Below are 21,605 nucleotides of genomic sequence, written 5' to 3' on the forward strand. Positions count from 1 at the left end.
CTGAAGCATTAAGGTGCCCATACACTAGTAAGATTTATCTGCAGATCTGGCTGTTTGGAACAAAAACATGGTTATAGATGAGTGACAGTTTGTCAGTTTTCCAGCATTTCCAAGGAAATGGTCAACTGTCATTTGCTCTCATCAATAACCAGGTTTTTGTTCCAACCAGACAGATCTGAAGATAAATCTGCGTGTGTATGGCCACCTTTACATTCCTGCTCGGTAATCCAATAAATTGGTTGACTGCAAGCCAAAGCTTCTACAGGCTGTCTGGCCACATAGGGTGCCCCTGATTCCCTATTAAAAGACTTGATACTAGTCTTCATCTGCCACTGTCTGTTTGATCTCTCATCCTGGTCGTTGGAATGGTACCTGAAACTCAGGGGGGGTATTCAATCCACGCCGCTATTTCCGATGGGGGAAGTTGCGGTGGGCCCCTATTTTGCCTACATCATTGAAGAGGCATCTCAGCAGAAAGGACCCGATTTTAAAAGCTGTCGGGCCCGTTTTCCCGCGAACCACCGTGGATTGTTGAGATCACGGCCATATCTCGACAATTAAGTGGCCACGTCCCCTTTTCACCGATCGGCAGGCGGGACTTTGAATCCTGTCTGCCGATAATCAGGCAAATGGGCCGAGAACAGGCCAGGGTCACAACTGTAGGGACATCCCGACAGTCGTGACCCGGGATTGAATACCCCCCAAAATGTCTCCAAAACTGAACTCATTGTCTTTCCTACCTCCAAAGTCCTCTCTTCTCCCAACATGTCCCTGTCACTGACTGACACCACTGCAATCTACATCATCTTCCATGTCTGGTAAATGCGCTTCAACTTTGACTTCACCATGTTTTTTGTGTCCTAAAGTCAGTGTCTCACGCAATACTTCTACTTTCGCCTTGCTGTTCTTCAATCCATCCTTATCTCTGCTGACCCCCTCATTTTTATCACTTGCCTCTGCTGGCTCCTTTTGTTAGTATCCTCGTTGGCTGCATATACTGTACTATACCAAAACAATTTCAATGTCCTTTCACTCAACTTACAAAGTTTATGTACCCCACTGCTCCCCGCAAACTCTTTGTATCCTCCCATTTCCTTTAGAATGTAAGCTATATATTGCAAGCAGAAAGTTTTGTTACATAATTATGTATTTTGAGGATTGCAGTTATTTGTTTCTTGTCTACCTACATCTGTCTAAACCAGGCATGTCCAACGTTGGCCCTCCAGATGTTTTGAAACTACACATCCCAGCATGCTTTGCAATAGTTTTAGCATTCTCTAATAGAAAAACTGTGGCAAAGCATGCTGGGATGTGTAGTTTCACAACATCTGGAGGGCCAAAGTTGGACATGCCTGGTCTAAACCTTTAAGTGTATACTTATGTAATACTGTATGTTATTTGCCTCTGCATGGTTCTAAGGATCCCTTGTGGCAACAATAGATAAACTAAATAGAAAAATAACTTTATGTACAGTATACAAAATATTCAATTTACTGTACATGAAATAAACATGAATTATGATAAATGTCTGAAGTTTCTACAAAAATATCGCAGGCATGGTACTTGAGCATAGGTGGAGATGTATCAAACTCTTTTTACAGAATGGACAAATGGAGAGGTTGCAGAAAGCCTCTCTACCTATCATTTTATAGAATGTTCTTGATAAGTGCATTCTGATTTGTAGATCCACTGGTTCACTAAGGCGCCTAGAGAATTATGCTGTTTTATCTTATATCTATTACTTAACACTTAAGCCTAGAAATAACTCACACTGACACCTTAACTAATAAATAAGACACGGACACCAACTGCGTAAGTTTAAAGGTCATCTAGGATATTTATTTAAAGATGGTATGACCCTAATTGTTTAGGGATGGCAAGAAGAAGCACTTGAGACCAGCACCCTCAAAACGCGGATGCCCCTCATGGCGGCGACCAGGTCGCCCCACTCGCTGGCATCACTCAAATAACTTGTGCGTACAGCCCGCTCCGCAGCGGCATGCCACGCCCCTCCTAGGGCCAGACGCGGGCACTTCCAGGAAGTGTCCAGCGCCCCACCGCGTTGAGTCGGGACTCGCCTACCTTCTTGGCAGAGGGGCGGGCCATACCCTACGGAGACCACCTGACACCACACCTGAGTGCTGGTCGAGAGCGCTCAACCGCCGATTGTAAATCAAACTAAATTCAAATTTGGTGAAGGCTCAAAAAGCCCATGTAGCACTTTAAAAGGGGAGGGAGGGTGGGAATCCAGACTCAAAGAGGAAGTCCTTCCTGCCTGCTTGCCTATAAGTACCCCTCTCTAAGCTGACGCCCCCCAGCTACCCCATAGGGCAGATCTACCTGCCACTCATTATTTGCCTCAGGCCTTATCTTGACATTCACAACTTTATTTAACTACTGCAAATTCACAGGCTCTTAATTACACTCGAGCCTATGCAGCCCTCGTTACATCTAAGGCGCCTAGAGAATTATGCTGTTTTATCTTATATCTATTACTTAACACTTAAGCCTAGAAATAACTCACACTGACACCTTAACTAATAAATAAGACACGGACACCAACTGCGTAAGTTTAAAGGTCATCTAGGATATTTATTTAAAGATGGTATGACCCTAATTGTTTAGGGATGGCAAGAAGAAGCACTTGAGACCAGCACCCTCAAAACGCGGATGCCCCTCATGGCGGCGACCAGGTCGCCCCACTCGCTGGCATCACTCAAATAACTTGTGCGTACAGCCCGCTCCGCAGCGGCATGCCACGCCCCTCCTAGGGCCAGACGCGGGCACTTCCAGGAAGTGTCCAGCGCCCCACCGCGTTGAGTCGGGACTCGCCTACCTTCTTGGCAGAGGGGCGGGCCATACCCTACGGAGACCACCTGACACCACACCTGAGTGCTGGTCGAGAGCGCTCAACCGCCACTGCCTTGGCACTCCTACCCCGCCGGGTTAAACTGTGCCACAAGGCCCGCCACCCTAAAACAACAACCTACGCCCTAACTACACTAAACTAGCGAGAATGTCCTGCAGAAAAATTGCCATACCGGGGTCCGATAGGTGAACCCCGTCTGGCCTATACAACTTGGGGTTAGTTTTCGAAATGGTGGGATGCCTGACTGCTTTACCACCCTTCGCCACTATGTACCTGGACACTGCATGGTTCACTTTCTTTCTGGCCTTCTCAACAGCCTCTATGCTCCGACACCCCCGCCATGTGAAACGGGGCACTATGTCTGACCATACCAGTAATACACCTGGCCAACGCTCCTGTATCCTCGCCATGTCATTCTCAATTTGTATGGTTAATGCAATGCCTGTCCGCTTGACCAGGTCATTGCCTCCCAGGTGTATTACTAAAACATCAGGTACGCCCAATCTCCTAGCTTTGGAGACTAGCAGGTCCCACAGGCCATCCCACTGAAAACCCCTAATGCCCAGCCAGTGCACCTCCTGTGCCCGAGACAGCACCGGGGCCGCGGCTGCCAATGGGTGCCTAGCAGCCCAATATATGTATGAGTGCCCCACTAACCAAACCCTGCCCAGAGTCCGTAAGGAAGGGGGAGGGGCTGAAAAAGAGAAAGCCTAAGGTTAGCATATAATATTATACTGTAAGGCACAACTGGAATGCATGACTATAGACCCGAGTGAAGGGGAAAAATCTTAAAAAACCTCTGGTGGACTGTTGGGGGAAGCCAATTGTAATTAAGTCCCCTGCAGAGGAAAAAGTAAAAAAATTCCCTTCACACCGTCGATTCCGGAACGCTAAAGTTCCAAAACCGATTGTAAACAATATGTTTTCGGGTCAGCGCAACAGGCGCTATCTACAACTTATCTAACCTTATATATTTCTTATAAGCGGCTGACTTCCACCTCCCCACCGCTTGAACTGAGGATGGTGGAAGCCCCGCTGCGGCTGCGCAAGTTGCCGCCCCAATTCTGAACGAATGCGTTCCATACTCTTTCTCGGGGAGACCCAAAGCCGCGACACACCTCCGAAACACAGCCGCAAACTGGAATCGGGTAAGTGGCCCCACCTCTTTGTGTGCCAGGAACTGTGCCGCGGTGCCTGGTCCGCCCGAGACATACTCCTTAGCCAGGGATACAGGGCATATCGCCTTATTGCAGTGCGCTCTCAATGTAATCCAGACGCCCTTACCCGCTTGGTCTGTCTTAGACCTCCCTATCTTGCAGAGTATCTTCCCCTCACGGAAAACTACATTTTCTTTGAGGAGCCCAGAAAGCGCGCGCTTGTTAGCTGCCACTAACTCGCTTACTCGAAAGGCCCCAAAGAATGCAAAGGAAAAAGCTACCCTGAAGAGCGCCGCCTCATAACCATTCTCCGCCACTCGATTCAGACACTGCATAAGGTCCCCCAGCATGCCCTCATCCACCGGGCGACGTGAGTCTGGAACCCCTGGCTGTGCCCTAGCCCACCCCTTTAGAGCTTTGGATAGTACAAAAGACCTGGTAGGGTCTGGCTCGCCTAGCAACTTGGCATGGAACGCTATCCCCGCCAAAGCCGCCGCCATAGCCGACTTTGACCTGCCATTTTTATAATGTTCCCAGACGAAGGCTAGTAACCGGTCCTCGACCGACTTACCCTCTGCCTCCGGTGAAACCCGAAAGGCTGACCAATCCCTCCAAGCCGCCCCATAAGCTCTACGTGTGGCCGGGGCCAAAGATAGCAGGGCCAGTGACTTCATGCCGACTCTATGACCTGCCATACAAGAGGGGGACATCTGAGCCCTGTGACAGCAGCCTCTGGTGCCAGCTCCCGAAATCTCTCGAACTGGAACCTCGAGAGTGCGTCTGCTATACTGTTATCGACGCCTGGGACGTGTCGGGCCCTAAAGTGTATATTGTGCTGCAGACAATGCAAAACTAGGTATCTTAGCAGGCGCAATGCCTCTGGCGATGTGGCCCTCTGGTTGTTGATCGCATGTACAACTCCCATGTTGTCGCACCAGAACACTATGTTCCTGTCCGCCAACTGGCTGGCCCACAGCTCGACTGCTACAATTATGGGAAAGAGCTCCAGCAGTAACAGATTTACCGTGAATCCACGGTCTATCCATGACTGTGGCCAAGGTGCGCAGCACCATTCTCCCTGCAAGTAGGCCCCAAATCCCGTCGAGCCCGCAGCATCCGTGTATAGCTGTAGTTCCACACTGGAGGCTGGGTCCGCCGGCCACAGCAGCTCCCTGTTAAACTGCTCCAGGAAACAGGACCAGACCGCTAGGTCACCTTTTATCTCCTGCCCTAGCCTGACTGTATGGTGTGGGTCTCTTACCCCCGCTGTGGCCCTCTCCAGCTTCCTGCAGAACACCCTACCCATAGGAATGATGCGGCAAGCGAAATTGAAAGATCCCAGCAGCGACTGGATGAGCCGCAACTGGACCCTCCCCTTCCGCCGGCACTCCTCGATCAGCGCCTGCAGCTTTGCCACTTTATCCTCTGGCAGCCTGCAACATCCACCCTCAGAGTCTATTTCGATACCCAAATATGATATCACCCTGGTGGGACCCTCTGTCTTGTCAGCTGCTATGGGAACCCCCATGGCTGTCAATATATCTTTGGCCCTTTCCAGAATGCGCTCACATGTGTCGTCATCTCCTGGTCCCACAAAAAGGAAATCGTCCAAATAGTGAGCCACCCCTTTGCAGCTCGCACTTTCCTGTATGCACCAATGCAGGAAAGTGCTGAATCTCTCAAAGTAGGAACAGGAGACCGAACATCCCATGGGCAGGCATTTGTCGATGTATATGCCCCCCTCTAACCTGAAACCCATAAAGCGGAATGAAGTGGGGTGCAATGGGAGCAGCCGGAAAGCGGACTCAATGTCCAGTTTCGCCATTAGTGCCCCTTGACCAAAACCCTTAACTATCTCCAGAACTTCATCAAAGAGCTGGTAATGCACACTACACTGTGATTCCGGTATGGCGTCATTGATCGACCTCCCGGGGGGGTAAGACAAGTGTTGTATTAACCTGTACTTCCCCGGCGTCTTCTTAGGGACTACGCCTAAAGGGGAGAAGCACATGTTGGGCAAGGGTTCGGCTGCAAAGGGGCCCGCCATCCTACCCAGCTCTATCTCTGCATACACCTTTTGCCTCACAACCCCTGGGAAATCCCTGGCCGATTTCAGGTTTTTATGGGATCTCACTAAAACTGACTCTGGTATGGGTAACTGGAAACCAAACTTAAAACCCTTAAATAAAAACTGTGCCGCCTCCCTATCGGGATAAAAGGCTAGGCGGCGAGCCAACTCGTCCAGGACTATGGGGGAGTGGGCCTTACTTGTTGCTAGGTCCTGCCTCACCCTGTTCCTGGGCCCTTCCAGACTTGCAGGTTTTCCCTGAGTGTCCTGCCCCACACCAACGGCACTCGTGTCTGTAGCGGCATTTTGCCCCTCTCTCACACTTCCCGTCGTTAAAGGCAAAACACCTGCCTTTGCCCGGGGTCTTCGCCCCGGGTTTCCCCCCGAGAAAAGGCTTCCTGCCTGTCTGCTCAGTGGATGGCTGGCCTTTCCCAATGACCTCCAGCCATATCTCTACATGTTTGCACCCCATGGGCATGGTTGTTGACCCCTCGTGAGCCCGACGAAACTTCTCGTCATAGTCCCGCCATGCCCCATTCCTGTAGCTGATGAATGTCTCGTTTACCAAAAATAAGTAGCGGAGAACATTCAAATGCTCATCTGGCCTGGTGCTCAGGTAGCACGAGGAAAAAATGAGGAAACCCCTGAGCCAATTGTGGAAGCTCTTGAATGCGAGCTCCCCATTGGCTGAGGATTTCTTGGCCTTGTCAAATTCCTTTTTCATATCGGCCGTCAAGGTGAAGAAATCCACAAACTTCCCCCTCTTGATCCTCTCTTTAACTCCCCTACGGAGCCCCCTGGCTATAGCTGTATTAGAGCAGTGGACCTTATCCCCAGCCGTATCTGTAACGGGGGGGGGTGGCGCCTCCCTTTGTTTGCGCTTTGTGCCTTTGACCCTCTTAGCCACGGCTCGCGCAACCAACTTTGCAAGCTTGCGCGGGCGCCCAGACTGCCCCTCATCCCCACTACTAGCTGTGGAGTGGTAAGATGATGATTCACATAACGAATTGTCAGTGTTCTCACCATCCGTGGATTCGGCCCCGTCCTCGGGTTCAGGCCCTGCTTCTGGGGCCGGCTTCTCTGAAGGCCTGGGCCTTGCTGATCCGCCAGACTGCCCTTCATCACCGGAGGCGCCCCCGGCGTCCCTGTCGCCTGTAACCGCCATGGCGACCGGGGTAGATGACCTTTGACCCGACCCGGAAACTTGCAGGATTCCTTGCGTGGCTCCCTGTGCCGAGCTCGAGGCCCTCCCGGCCCGGTCTGAACCTGTAGACATGTCGGGAGACAAATGCAATGTATTACCCCCAGAGCCTGAGGTTGCAGACAAAACAGCCTCTCCCCCGGGTGCCCTACCCCTTTCTGCACTCCCTGCAGGTGTATAGTGAGGGCGCGTAGGGGTAAAATTTGGCTGCTGCCCGTAAGGGTGTGGCTGGACCCCACTCTGATAGGGATGCTGCCACCCTGATGCCCAGCTAGGGGTGGGCTGCTGCTGGAATGATGGCCAAGCCTCCCCATAAGGCCCCTGCCCCGCCCCACCTTGTTGGTGGAAATATGGGAAAGATGGCTGCTGTCCCCAGGTAGGCTGGTGTGACATCGGTTGCTGCACTGGTGCATACCCTGTGTGGCCGGTGGATACCGCCGTCGGGAAAGGCCAGGCCCCCTGCTGGTGTGCGGTGCCCGCGGGCTGGTGAAACTGCTGGAAACCTGGGTAAAATGCTGTTTGACCTAAACCCTGGTGTCCATGCTGCAAAGGAGCTGAGTGAGGGAACATGCCCTGTGGCGCCTGGTTCTGCCCAGGGCCCTGGTGCCACGCTGCCTGCTGCCCCTGGTAAAACTGAGCCGTGGTAGGCCCCGTGCTATCCCCGCTGCCCCGGGTTAATGCTGGTGGCCCCCCAGAAAAAACTCCCGTCTGCGGGACAAAACTGCCAGGCAGTATGGGCTCCCCAGTGTGTGCCAGGGAGGCCTGCAGCGTGACCAATGGTGGCCCCCTTAGCAACGCAGGTAGCCTTGCTGGGCCCCCTGTAATCACCTGCATGGGGCTGGAACTAGTTGTGTGTGGGGTAGATGGCCCCCCTCTGTCCCCATAAGGCAGCGCGTACACGGGGGCCCCAGGATCTGGGGGAGGTGTGCTCATCCCCCCTTGTCCCTCCTCGCGGTGGACCTGCACTCTGTGTACCCTAGCGCCTGGTGACCTAGTGTGGGCAGCCAGCGCCTCGGCCGAGGTGCCTGGCATGCCCCCGCGCGTTGGCGTGCTACCCGCCTCGCTAGACGCGGTCTGACGCTGTGCCCCGGCAGCCGCCGGGGACCGCGCGATCCCCGCGACTTGAGCTCCGCTGCTGGGACTGACTGCTGACAGGGGAACAATTCCGCGCTGCAGCGCCGGGGAGAGAGGGCGCGCAGCCTCGCGCTGGCGCTCTGTGGCCTCAGAGTACTGGGCCACGGCTGGTGTTTTACCACCCCCACGCCCTGCTACAGTGATCAGGGGGCGAGCGGCGTCTGCCAACCAACGGGGGGGGGGAGCGCTGCGCTTGGGACGCCCTGACATCTTTAAGTAAAGCAACTAGCTGCAGAACAGAGAAAGTAGAAATACTTAGCTTCGTTTGTCCTTGCGCTTGGTCACACAGGATTGTCTCAGCAGAAATCCAGACTCAAAGAGGAAGTCCTTCCTGCCTGCTTGCCTATAAGTACCCCTCTCTAAGCTGACGCCCCCCAGCTACCCCATAGGGCAGATCTACCTGCCACTCATTATTTGCCTCAGGCCTTATCTTGACATTCACAACTTTATTTAACTACTGCAAATTCACAGGCTCTTAATTACACTCGAGCCTATGCAGCCCTCGTTACATCTTCTCCACTCTTTGGAAGGATTAATGCATTTTTTCCAGGCTGCCTAATTTGTGATCCTCCTACCAGCCACACATTACAATAAAATCCTCTCTGAATTTGAGCTCTAGTGGCTCTGTTACAAAACCAAATACTAAGTTACACCATACTCAGCTAAACAAACACAGTGTTGTGATGCAATGTAAACATGCCCCTTTTTGGTAAAGTTAAAAAAAAAATTAAAAGCTTGCACACTACAGAAAGAGAACTGAAGGTGTCCCAGGAAACAAATCAGCACAAATAACACAGGTAAGATAATCTGCTTTTAAATTTAATAAATACATAGATACCATTTTTTAAATAGACTGTATTAAATAAGAGTATAGCTGTCAATCTACAATAAACATGATATGTACATATCTCTGTGTTTCAATATATACTGTATATTTTTTATTAGGATGAATTTGTATTGTACTCTGCTATGCTGCTTCTTGTTCTTTACATTGATTTGTGGAGGTAAGTAACATTTCAGATTACTTTTTATTGGCATGATTTACCTACAAGTACATAATGATTCTATATTTTTAATAATAAAATTGTTAGAGAAACTATGTGCCAAAAAAATGGAGACATCAGTTATTTAAATTACACATTCAGTACTCAGTAAGGAGATTGTGAGTGCAGGAGTGGGGTGGCACACAGATTCCGGATTATCTGTTCTGCATGTACTGTGTGGTGTAACATGTATAAGGAGCTTTAATGAGTGGTATAAGGTGTATAAAGAGCTTTACGGTGTCGCATAATGTGTATGAGGATCTTTACTGTGTGGCATAATGTTTAAAAGGAGTACTACTGTTCAGTGTAATGTGCATAAGGCTTCACTAATGTGTGGCATAGTTTTATTTGTTGGTACTAGTGTGTGGTGGCCACACCCTTGTCAATGAGACCATGACCCAATTTTTTGGAGTGCATTGTTCCTATTTGGAATATGGGGGGGGGGGATGCATATTGTTGCAACTGGGTCCACCACTTTCTTGTTCCACCACTGATCCTTAGGGTTAGTTATGTGGTGATGTACACTTGTGCTTTCTATTGTTCCATACCCTCCAACATGACCCATTCCATTAGGTACAAAATGCTCTGCTTCTGGACTTCTTCCTTAATTTAGGATTGCCTTCATCTTTGCTGGAACATCATTATCATCAATGAACTAGTTTAACACAGGTGACTGCAATTATCAATTAAAAGGGAAGTCCAGAAACAGTGCATTTTGTACCTAATGGAATGGGTCATGTTGGAGGGTATGTTGTTCACATGTTCTATTATTGGCAGCAGCCAGCACTGATTTTGCCTATAACTTTGACAATACAGAATATAATTTGATTTGGTCCTGGACCCACCAACCCAAGGGACCCCTGCAAGTGTCACACAGTTTGGAAACCATTGGCCTACAATGTTGAATGTTTGCTTGCTTTATGTATTAAACTAAATGTGTTGGAATCATAATAACAGGAGTCATATGACATAATGAATGTGAAGTGGTTTTCTGCTTACCAGCAACCCTTTTAACAAGCGGGTGTGGATCATATTGTCTACAGCAGTGGTGGCCAACCCTAGCCCTCGAGAGCTACCAACAGTTCACATTTTCCAGACAACCTAGCTGCTGCACAGCTGCACTCATTAATCACTGACACATTTTAAAAGATACACAGATGGAGCTAATTAGCTCACTTGTGATTCTGTGAGGAGACCTGCAAAACATGTACTGTTGGTAGCTCTCGAGGACTAGGGTTGGCTACCCCAGGTCTACAGCAACTGGGTCGACACCACTATGTCGACATGCAGCAAGGTAGACATGGGTCTATGTCGACATGGGTCAATAGGTCGACATAAGCATTAGGTCGACATGGACAAGGTTGACAGTCAAAAGGTCGACATGGGGTTTTCACTGTTTTTTTTTAAACCAAATGTCGACGCTGTCGACATGGACACATTTTAAAGTGCACCGCATCCCCTCGCATCGCTCGCAATGCTTCGGGCACGGGTCCTCACTATGCTCGGCAGACTATTTTATTTGCCCACCATGCCTTGGTGGATGGTAGGGCATGAAATACCGCTTGTCGGCACATGTCGACAGAAAAAAAAACAATGAAAAACCCCATGTCGACATTTTGACTGTCGACCTTGCCCATGTCGACCTAATGCTTGTGTCGACCTAAACCCATGTCGACCCAATGCTTGTTGACCTAGTTGTTGTAGACAATATAACCGTATCCCTAACAAGCTATATAGGTAACTGTTGCTTGTATTTAGCACTACCTTGCCATGCAGTGACTGCTTATCATTCATTATTAAATGGGGCCCAATGTGTCTGAAAAGTGAAGAATTGTGTTTCCTTACATTTTTGAAAAAAGGGGCAAAGATACTGTAAACCTTTATGTAGCTGTGCAGATAAGCACTGCAGAAATGTAGGGCTCTATACAGAGGTACAGCAGGGACTGCTCCTTGTTGCGCAGCCTGTACTAATGCAGCCATAGGCTTCCTACTGAAACACACACTGGCTGCGGTGCTAGTTCGCTACTTTGTGTACAAACATCAGATGATTGCATCCAACATCGACACTGCGTCCACTTCAGAATCAGGCCCTTAGTGAAAGGAGATAATCTAAATACAGTATGATAAAGTGAGGTAAAAACCTATTTCATTAAGCTATAGGGCCTAATTCATATTGAGTTTTAGGGGTTTATTCTAGTTCATTCTTTCTGACAAAATCCTTCTTAGATGGACAAAACCATGTGCACTGCAGGGGGGCAGATGTAACATGTGCAGAGAGAATTATATTTGGGTGAGTTATTTTGTTTCTGTGCAGGGAAAATACTGACTGCATGATTTTACACTTCAATATAGATCTCACTTTGAAGAAAAACCCCACCCAAATCTAATTCTATCTGCACAAGTAACATCTGCCCCACCTGATGTGCACATGGTGTTGTCCATCTAAGAAGGATTTTGTCAGAAAGAATGGACTAGAATAACCCCCATAGTGTTGCGAACAATCGCAAAACTGCAACTCCCATGAGGGGTCCCACCTGTAATGCTATTGCACATGCTTGCAATGGCATCGCTATTATGCGAGTGCTTCACTATACAGCCAAGTGCTTGCACGTTAATGGTAATCCCCTGACTGCGCAGCCGAGCTGCAAAGCCAGTCGCTAAACCCCATCTTTTGGGTCACAGCGGCTGTGTGTGTTGTCATGCAGCAGCCACGCAAATAGTCTGGACACCCCCCGCAACTTCATGTAGAAACCCTTGCAATGCCGCCCTGTCACCAACCCTTAGACTGCGGTTGCATTTTTCCGAATGCTGCTGCAGAATAAGTGCTTGCACGTGTGCGTTTGCCACGTGCACGTGACCAGAAGTGCAGAAACCGCTGAATAGCACTTTCAGCAGCTAAAGCCCTTTACCTTTAATTTACCTTTCCCCTAATGATACAAATTACCTTATATATTATATATATATATATATAATGGTTAACATTGTTCTTAAAACGTGATTTACTGGTATATCTCTAACATAAATATAGATATATAATAAACATACTGGATGTGTTTACTTTTGTAAGACTGTATTCCCGGAATGGAGCAAGATGTCTACTTTCAAGGAGGAGACCATGGTTCCGTCTTTGCTCCAGATGTTGAATATTGCCAGGTGGCCTGCACCTTCAGCCCACAGTGCTTGATGTTCTCTTACCTACCAGCCAGCTGGCCAAAAGAAAATGAAAGGTATAGCAATATCACATGCATACAAATCAGACACACCCGAGTCCAACTAACTACACCTGCCTCTGTGAGCTCCCACAGGAAGTCAGTGCATTTCCAAACAGAGCACTGAATGTACCCCAAAGCACACAAGTTTAGAATAAAAAATATTGGAAATATGGAAGAACTGTGATGCTGCCTACAGTGCCAGATTAAGCCTTCGGGGGGCCCGGGGTACTTTAGCCAGGGGGGCCCCCTTCCACCACTTGTGATTACTGGCCGCACACTGCATGGGAGAATATTACACTGTCAAAACACAGAGTAAAGGCAGTTTAAACTTGGTCAATGGGTAACTGCAGGGGATATACATATATATATATATACACACACACACACACACACACACACACACACACACACACACATACATAAATACATACCATATGAAAAGCCTGTGTTTGTCCCTCTGCACCTTACTCTGTAGGAGACCTCACAGTCCTAGTGCTGCCTTTGATTAAAAACCCTCCCATGACGAAGGGGGATATTCAATGCTGTCTTCCCCGACAGCATTGAGCAGGGTATCTCGGCAGAACGAGCCCAACATCACTAGCTGTCGGGCTCGTTCTGCCGTAAACAGCCGGGAAGTGACGAGCTGCCGGCCGCAACTCGCGGCCACTCCCCCTTTTCGCTCCCCAGCAGGCGGGACATTGAATCCCGCCTGCATGTTCTCGGTCGAGCTGACCGAGAACGGGACTGGGTCATGGCGGTCGAGCAAGCTCAACTGCCGTGACCCTGACATTGAATACCCCCCTAAGCTGCTGCTGCTGTTCTCCATGGGCATGTAATGAGCTCCACCAATTAGAGCTTAGCACAAACCTCTCAGCCTCTGCCCTCTGGTTTAAAGTATCATGGGACTTAGTCAACTCCCAGTAATGCACGGCACACTTGTGCAGTCAGTGTGCCTTGGCTCCCGATGCTCAGCACCATTAATCATTGTCACATTGGCAGATAGGTGAAGCTGCAGCACTACCCCACTCCCATGCACAAAACCTTTAGCTAAAAAAAAAAAAAAAACACAGGGGGACCCTAGCTAATGGGGGGCCCACGGGCACTGACCCCTTGTGCCTCCATCATAATCCAGCCCTGGCTGCCTATAACAGGCCACACTCATGTGTCTGGTGAGAGGTATATTAATTGACACATACTCACATCAAAGCATAGCTACAGTACAGTTGATCGAAAGATATGTGGGAGGTCCTAAAGTAATTTTGGAACCAATGTTATCTAGTTCTGTAATATTCGAATATAGCATGATTAAAAATGTGCCTCAATACCTTATAGACAGATTATTTGTACAGTCAATAAAGAGATTGTGCGGTCTGGTACTAATAGCCTGTTTCTGAATCCTATGCACTACCATTATCAGATGCCATGGGCAATGTTTTGCATTCCTTAGCTAACCTGTAAGGTGGCTAACCAGATAAATGGGGTTTTATGTACAAAAAAAAGTGTTTAAAAGACAGTTTTCTGGGTTTTTACCATATTTTCTAATTCACTAAAGCCCCTCCCGTTGGGGCTTTGCTGCAGGGGTTACGCTAGAGCTGGCCTAACCTCATAGAAGCCTATGGGTTTCTCTTCGTGGGTGCTGCTGTGTGAGGGGCCCAACACGGATCTCTCCCAGCATGCCCCGTGGCCGCCCGCTTCTGTACGCATGCGCAGATGGACTTCCCCACTAGAAACAAGGAAGTCCAGGCAATGGCGGGGATTGTAAAGGGTAGCTCTTATAGGGAGAGCTGCCTTTTGCGTTGCTCATCGCATATGTTAGTACCGTTGCTTGGTACATCCCGCCTGTGGACAGTCATCTTATGGGAGTGTGATGAGAGTTTTGTGGACATGTTTCATCTCTCACATTAGAGGGCATAACTCGGACATCACTCACATTAGAGGGCATCACTCACATTGGAGGGCACACGAAGACATTGCTTACACTGGAGTAAATACTCATTCATACTGTACATCTCTCATATTGGAGCACATCCATTGTTTACATTGATGACATACCCATACATCTCTCACACTGGAGTACATACTCAGACATCGCTCACATTTAAGGGTGTACTCACATTGGGTTTTATTTACTAAGATAGGAGCTCTATTGACGATAGGATGCGCTACCAATCAGATTCTATATATTATCTTTTAAAAGGTGGTAAATAAATAAATAGATTCTGTTTGGTTGTTATGGGCAACATGCCAACAGAACTCCCATCTTAGTAAATACACCCCATTGGAGGGCATACTGATATTAGTCACATTGGAGGCTGTAGTCAGATATTGCTCACATTGGAGGAATACTCAGACATAACTCACATTTGAAGGCGTACTCAGACATCGCTCATACTGGAGGACGTACTTAGGCATCGCTCATATTGGAGAGCATACTCAGACATTAATCACATTGGAGGGACACTCAAACATTTCTCACATTGGAGGGTATACTCAGACATCGCTCACACTGGATGATGTACTCAGGCATCGCTCGTATTGGAGGGAGTAATTGGATATTAATCACATTGGAGGGACACTCAGACGTTTATCAAATTGGAGGAACACTCAGACGTTAATCACATTGGAGGGTATATTTAGACATCGCTCACACTGGAGGACATACTCAGACATTGCTCACATTGGAGGGAGTAATCAGACGTTAATTACATTGGAGGGACACTCAGACATCGCTCACACTGGAGGACATACTCAGGCATCGCTCACATTGGAGGGAGTACTCAGACATAAAAGGATGGTGTCCCAGACGGGGGCATAAAATGATACACCAAGGGGTGTTTGAGCAGTTTAAGATGTTCACTGTGGGAGTCTCATACCCACTGCTTAAGCCAGTGAAGAGCTTTATAGTGGCACCAGCATAAATGTCATAGGTGTGACTATGGAAAAAGATGCAGACATGGACGGGGCTGATTGCAACTTAGCATCAGCCCACTTATTATCTATGTTATTATTTCTGCTGATTGCATACAATTAACATTGGTTCTCTCTTTAATGCTACAGATTTGCATGCTTTCTAAAGGACAGTACTACACTGACACTACCAAAAATGCCATTGCCGGGAGCGATTTCAGGACATTCCCTAAAACACTGCACAAAGAAAATATCTAGTAAGAACTTTAAGATTTTTTAATCTTGCGGACTTCTTAAGGGGTGTCTATTGGAGATAAAAACAGGCGTCTCAAGCATATATACATTATTCATACTACAATGCATTACAATTATACATTGGGAACACGGAAGGAGAGGATGAGGATATTGGATGGCATATAATTTATCAGGATTTTCAAAAATGGTAAAAAAAAAGACTGATGGGTCTATAAAACAAATCATAGTCAATACAGACTCAAACGCATTGTACGATGATGATCTATTAGTTGGTAAATACATAAAAATATCTCAATTACTCAATACATAGCTCCTGTGAATGAATATCCCCTTCCCGACATTTGACGTACATTTACGTCATGGCCGGGATGTACTTCCCGACGCATGGCATAAATGTACGTCATGGATTTAAACTGTCACCGCATCTATAGACGCGGTGACAGTTTGGAGATGTCTGCTGTCCCTGACAGCAGACATGTCCCAGCATGTCCAGGGGGGGCGGCGATGCCTCCCCCCCGTCGGCGATCGCTGTGATTGGCTGTTCAAATGTGAACAGCCAATTACAGCGTTTTCTGTGTACCGGCGAATAACGTTCGCCGGTGACACAGGGATCGGTGGTGATTGGTGCTGTAAAGTACAGCACCAATCACCACGGGGTGTAAGGGTGACACTGGTGTCACCCCACCTCACCCCACCCGCCCCCAAAGGCCGTGATTGGTTCGTCGGACCGACGGACCAATCACAGCCATGGAGGGTGATTTAAACTAACGGTGACTGCACTGCAGACGCCATTCCGGTCTGGAATTGCGTGCAGTGCGGTCACCGTGCCTATCTGCCGTGATATACTGACCTGATCCTTGCAAATACTTACCTGATCACTGCTTGTAGCGTGCTGGATGCTTCCTGGATCTTGTGACTTCCTGTGTTGTGCTGCTGCAGTGTGATAGTTATAGATAGAGAGATAGAGAGAGATAGAGAGAGATAGTGACAGAGAGTGCTATATTTTGTGTCTGCTGCCCCCCCCCCCCTGTTGTTCTGATCAGTATATCTGTGCTGATCAGCAACTTTTTGGGGGTGCTGTTTTTTTTATATATATACAGCTGTGCTGCGTGTGCAACTGACTGCTGCCCCCCCCTTTTGTGTTGATCAGTATAAATTAACTGATCAGCAACTTTTTGGGGGTGCAGAGTTTTTTTTTATATATATACCTGTCAGTGCTGCTGCTGCAGTGTCATAGAGTGATAGATAGTGAGAGATAGAGAGATAGAGAGAGATAGTGACAGAGAGTGATAGAGAGTGCTATATTTTGTGTCTGCTGCCCCCCCTTTTGTGCTGATCAGTATATCTGTGCTGATCAGCAACTTTTTGGGGGTGCAGAGTCTTTTTTTAATATATATACCTGTCAGTGCTGCTGCTGCTGCAGTGTCATAGAGTGATAGATAGTGAGAGATAGAGAGATAGAGAGAGATAGTGACAGAGAGTGATAGAGAGTGCTATATTTTGTGTCTGCTGCCCCCCCCCCCTTTTGTGCTGATCAGTATATCTGTGCTGATCAGCAACTTTTTGGGGGTGCAGGGTTTTTTTTTTAATATATATACCTGTCAGTTGCTGCCAGTTGCACTGTCAGTTGCACCAAAGGTTGTGCACCTGCTGCCCCTCACTGGTAATCAGTGTCGCATCAGTGATCACCTTTTTTTTTTTTGAGGGTGCTGTGGGGTCTTTTTTTAATTTTTTTTTTACACACACTGTGATTTTGTGGGTGCCCTGTGGCCACTGTGCGCTGATCAGTGACGTACATCACTGATCAGCTTTTTCGGCACAGGGTTGATCTATTTTTTTTTTTTGATCAAATTCCTGTTGCCTTTGAGCGCTGTTCAGTGACGGACGTTACTGACCAACATCTGTGCTCAATTTTTGGCGCAGGACCTTTTTTTTTTTTTGCACTACATACACACTACACACTACATACCCCCCCGGGTTGAAATAAAGTTTGTACCCCCCCTACACTATACACGTGTTGAAACATTTCACTACCAGAAACACAAAAATAAAAATGGCATCCCAAATGTCATCCCAAATGTCATCCCAGTCATCCAGAAGAATGTATTCAGCGGAGGAGGCATATGCCATGCTTGCCTCTGACTCTGACACAGCCAGTGATGCAAGCGGGGAATTTGAAGGATTCATCTTAAGCTCCTCTTCCTCCTCTAGTGATGAGGGACCCCCTCAAAGACGCCCCCGTAGAGCAGCTGAGACCCCCCCCCCAATAATTGATCTCGTATGGACCCCACCACCAGACAATTTTGAGCCCCAGGTTCCTGAGTTTTTGGCCATCCCAGGAATCCAATTTGATTCCACAGGTCTCAGAGAAATTGACTTTTTCAAATTATTTTTCTCTGATGATTTTATAAATTTAATGGTGGACCAAACTAATTTATATGCCCAGCAGTTTATTGCTCAAAACCCCACGTCATCATTTGCTAGGTGGACCCCTGTAGATGCAGTAGAGATGATGACGTTTTGGGGTCTGGTGTTTCATATGGGCATAGTAAAAAAGCCAGAAATTAGGCAATATTGGAGTACAGATGTTCTGTACAGCACCCCACTTTACCGTATGGCCATGACCCGGACTCGTTTTGAGTTAATCCTTAAATTTTTGCATTACAACGATAATGCACAGTGCCCACCCAGAGATGATCCCACCTTTGACCGGCTATTCAAAGTCAGGCCGGTCATTGATCATTTCAGTGCCAAATTTGCAGAGATGTACATCCCAGATAAATTCATTTGCATAGACGAGTCCCTTATACATTTTAAAGGAAGGGTTAAATTCCGCCAGTACCTTCCCAATAAGAGGGCAAGGTATGGCATAAAAATGTATAAGCTGTGTGAAAGCACCTCAGGGTACACCCACAGGTTTAGGGTATATGAAGGGAAGGATTCAAGAATTGAACCGCCAGAATGCCCCCCCTCCCTCGTAGGTGTTAGTGGAAAAATTGTCTGGGATTTAGTGCACCCCTTCCTGGATAAAGGTTATCACCTCTATGTGGATAACTTTTACACTAGCATCCCCCTGTTTAAGGCCCTTGGTTCAAGAGGTACAGCAGCTTGCGGTACTGTGCGCAAGAACCAAAGAGGCCTCCCAAAAACGCACATTGCCCAAGTAATGAGAAGGGGTGAAAGCAGGGCACAATCCACCGAAAATATGTTGTTGGTCAAATATAAGGACAAGAGGGATGTCCTTATACTGACAACAATTCATGGAGACAGTACCACCTCCGTCCCTGTACGAGGTACCAGTACCCACACCTCAAAACCTAATTGTATCCTGGATTACAATAAGTACATGGGCGGAGTGGATCTTTCAGTTCAGGTACTGAAGCCGTACAGTGCCCTGCGGAAAACAAAAATCTGGTACAAGAAGCTGGCCGTGTATATCATCCAGATGGCACTGTATAACGCTTACGTGCTATTCCGTTCTACCAGCCAGAGGGGGACATTTATGCACTTTCAAGAGGAAGTCATAAAGGGCCTAATATTTGGGAACCAGCAGGCAGAGGGCCCCAGTACTTCTAGTACTGGCCCCCGTATTGTACCAGGGCAGCATTTTCCTGATGAAATCCCCTCCACTGGAAAAAAGGGCAGGACACAAAAAAGGTGCAAAGTTTGCTATAAAAAGGGAATAAGAAAGCAAACTATTTTCCAGTGTGACACTTGCCCCGACAAACCCGGCCTATGTATAAAGGAGTGTTTTAAAATATACCACACATCTATGGATTATTAGGTTCATCATTTCACCGTGCTTCGGGGGTCTTGCTAATGCCACATAGCGCCCACCATTCATTCCACCAGAATCTGAGCCACAAAATCCAAAAATCACTCCTTCCCTTCTGAGTCCTGCCATGCACCCAACTGGTATTTTTTGGTCACATGTGAGGCATTGCCGTACTCGGGAGAAATTGGGGCACAGATTTTGGGGTGCTTTTTCTCCTTCATACCTTATGAAAATGAAAAATTTTGAGCCAGAACTGCATTTTTGTGTAAAAAAATGTAATTTTTCATTTGCACAGCCCAGTTGTATCAAAATTGGTGAAACCCCTGGGGGTTTGAAATGTACACTATACCCCTAGATGAATTCCCTGAGGGGTGTAGTTTGCAAAATGGGGTCACTTGTGGGGGGGTTCCACTGTATTGGTGCTTTGGGGGTCTTGCTAATGCGACATAGCACCCACCAACATTCCACCAGAATCTGTGCTGCAAAATCCAAATATCACTCCTTCCCTTCTGAGTCCTGCCATGCACCCAAATGGTATTTTTTGGTCACATATGAGGCATTGCCGTACTCAGGAGAAATTGGGGCACAGATTTTGGGGTGCTTTGTCTCCTTCATTCCTTGTGAAAATGAAAAATTTTGAGCCAGAACTGCATTTTTGTGTAAAAAATTTAATTTTTCATTTTCACTGCCCAGTTGTACCACAATTGGTGAAACCCCGGGGGGTTTGAAATGTACATTATACCCCTAGATGAATTCCCTGAGGGGTGTAGTTTGCAAAATGGGGTCACTTGTGGGGGGCTTCCACTGTATTGGTGCTTCGGGGGTCTTGCTAATGCGACATAGCACCCACCAAAATTCCACCAGAATCTGAGCTGCAAAATACAAAAATCACTCCTTCCCTTCTGAGTCCTGCCATGCACCCAAATGGTATTTTTTGGTCACATGTGAGGCATTGCCGTACTCGGGAGAAATTGGGGCACAGATTTTGGGGTGCTTTTTCTCCTTCATACCTTATGAAAATGAAAAATTTTGAGCCAGAACTGCATTTTTGTGTAAAAAAATGTAATTTTTCATTTGCACAGCCCAGTTGTATCAAAATTGGTGAAACCCCTGGGGGTTTGAAATGTACACTATACCCCTAGATGAATTCCCTGAGGGGTGTAGTTTGCAAAATGGGGTCACTTGTGGGGGGCTTCCACTGTATTGGTGCTTTGGGGGTCTTGCTAATGCGACATAGCACCCACCAAAATTCCACCAGAATCTGAGCTGCAAAATACAAAAATCACTCCTTCCCAGGGCCGGTGCTAGGGTGTCCGGCGCCCTCCTGCAAACCATACATTTTGCACCCTTTCACATTGCCATTGCAACAAGCTGCAGCCCGATTGTGGGAGCGTATGCAACATGCGATCCTATGGAGGATCTACATGTATGCATACCTCATCTCAGTGCTGTGTCCACAAAATGTTGCAGGCACTAAAGGTGCCCATACACGCTGCGAGAATCACATACGTTATGGGCTAGATCGCATCGCACGGCATGCATTCAATGTGTGTGCGATGCGATCCGAAAGCAGTACAAAAAGTATGTGCAGCACTCGTGACTGAGGGGGAAAGGAGGGGAGAGAAGGAGGAGATGGAAGAAGAGGGGAGGAGATAGAGGGGGCGGAGTGTTGAGGACTGGCAGCGGCACTGACACAGCACACTGAGAAGAGTAAGAAAGGGGAGGCGGCGCTGCTGCCTGTTCGTCATTTAATTGACAGCTGACAGGCGCAGGGAGCAATGGGTAGGGGGTGGATCCGGAGATGACATGTCATCCAGGCATTCACGGACAGCGCTACATGCCTCAACACAAGTGTCCGTGAGAAAGAGGTGGCAGGTCACAGGAGGAGGGCAGTGTGCGCGGTGCACGGAGCTGCTCAGCCTCTCCATACTGCCACCTGCTGTCAGACAGGCGTTGCGGGCGGCGTGCAGGAGGCAGTGACAGT

General features: G+C 47.9%; 1 protein-coding gene across 2 annotated transcripts in view; it reads left to right on the plus strand.

Annotated features, from left to right (window-relative positions):
* Window positions 1-9,131: 9,131 nt before the first annotated feature.
* Window positions 9,132-21,605, plus strand: part of KLKB1 (kallikrein B1) — a 67,775-nt gene continuing 55,301 nt past the window's right edge. For both annotated transcript variants that reach the window (XM_083169289.1, XM_083169299.1), the window contains exons 1-4: window positions 9,132-9,226; window positions 9,375-9,433; window positions 12,540-12,699; window positions 15,742-15,848. In XM_083169289.1, coding sequence (XP_083025415.1) covers window positions 9,376-9,433; window positions 12,540-12,699; window positions 15,742-15,848 — 325 coding nt within the window. In that variant the 5' untranslated portion in view covers window positions 9,132-9,226; window position 9,375. The remainder of the gene's footprint in view (window positions 9,227-9,374; window positions 9,434-12,539; window positions 12,700-15,741; window positions 15,849-21,605) is intronic.

Source organism: Crinia signifera, chromosome 1 (assembly GCF_055691185.1).
Source record: "Crinia signifera chromosome 1, ASM5569118v1, whole genome shotgun sequence".
NCBI lineage: Eukaryota > Metazoa > Chordata > Amphibia > Anura > Myobatrachidae > Crinia > Crinia signifera.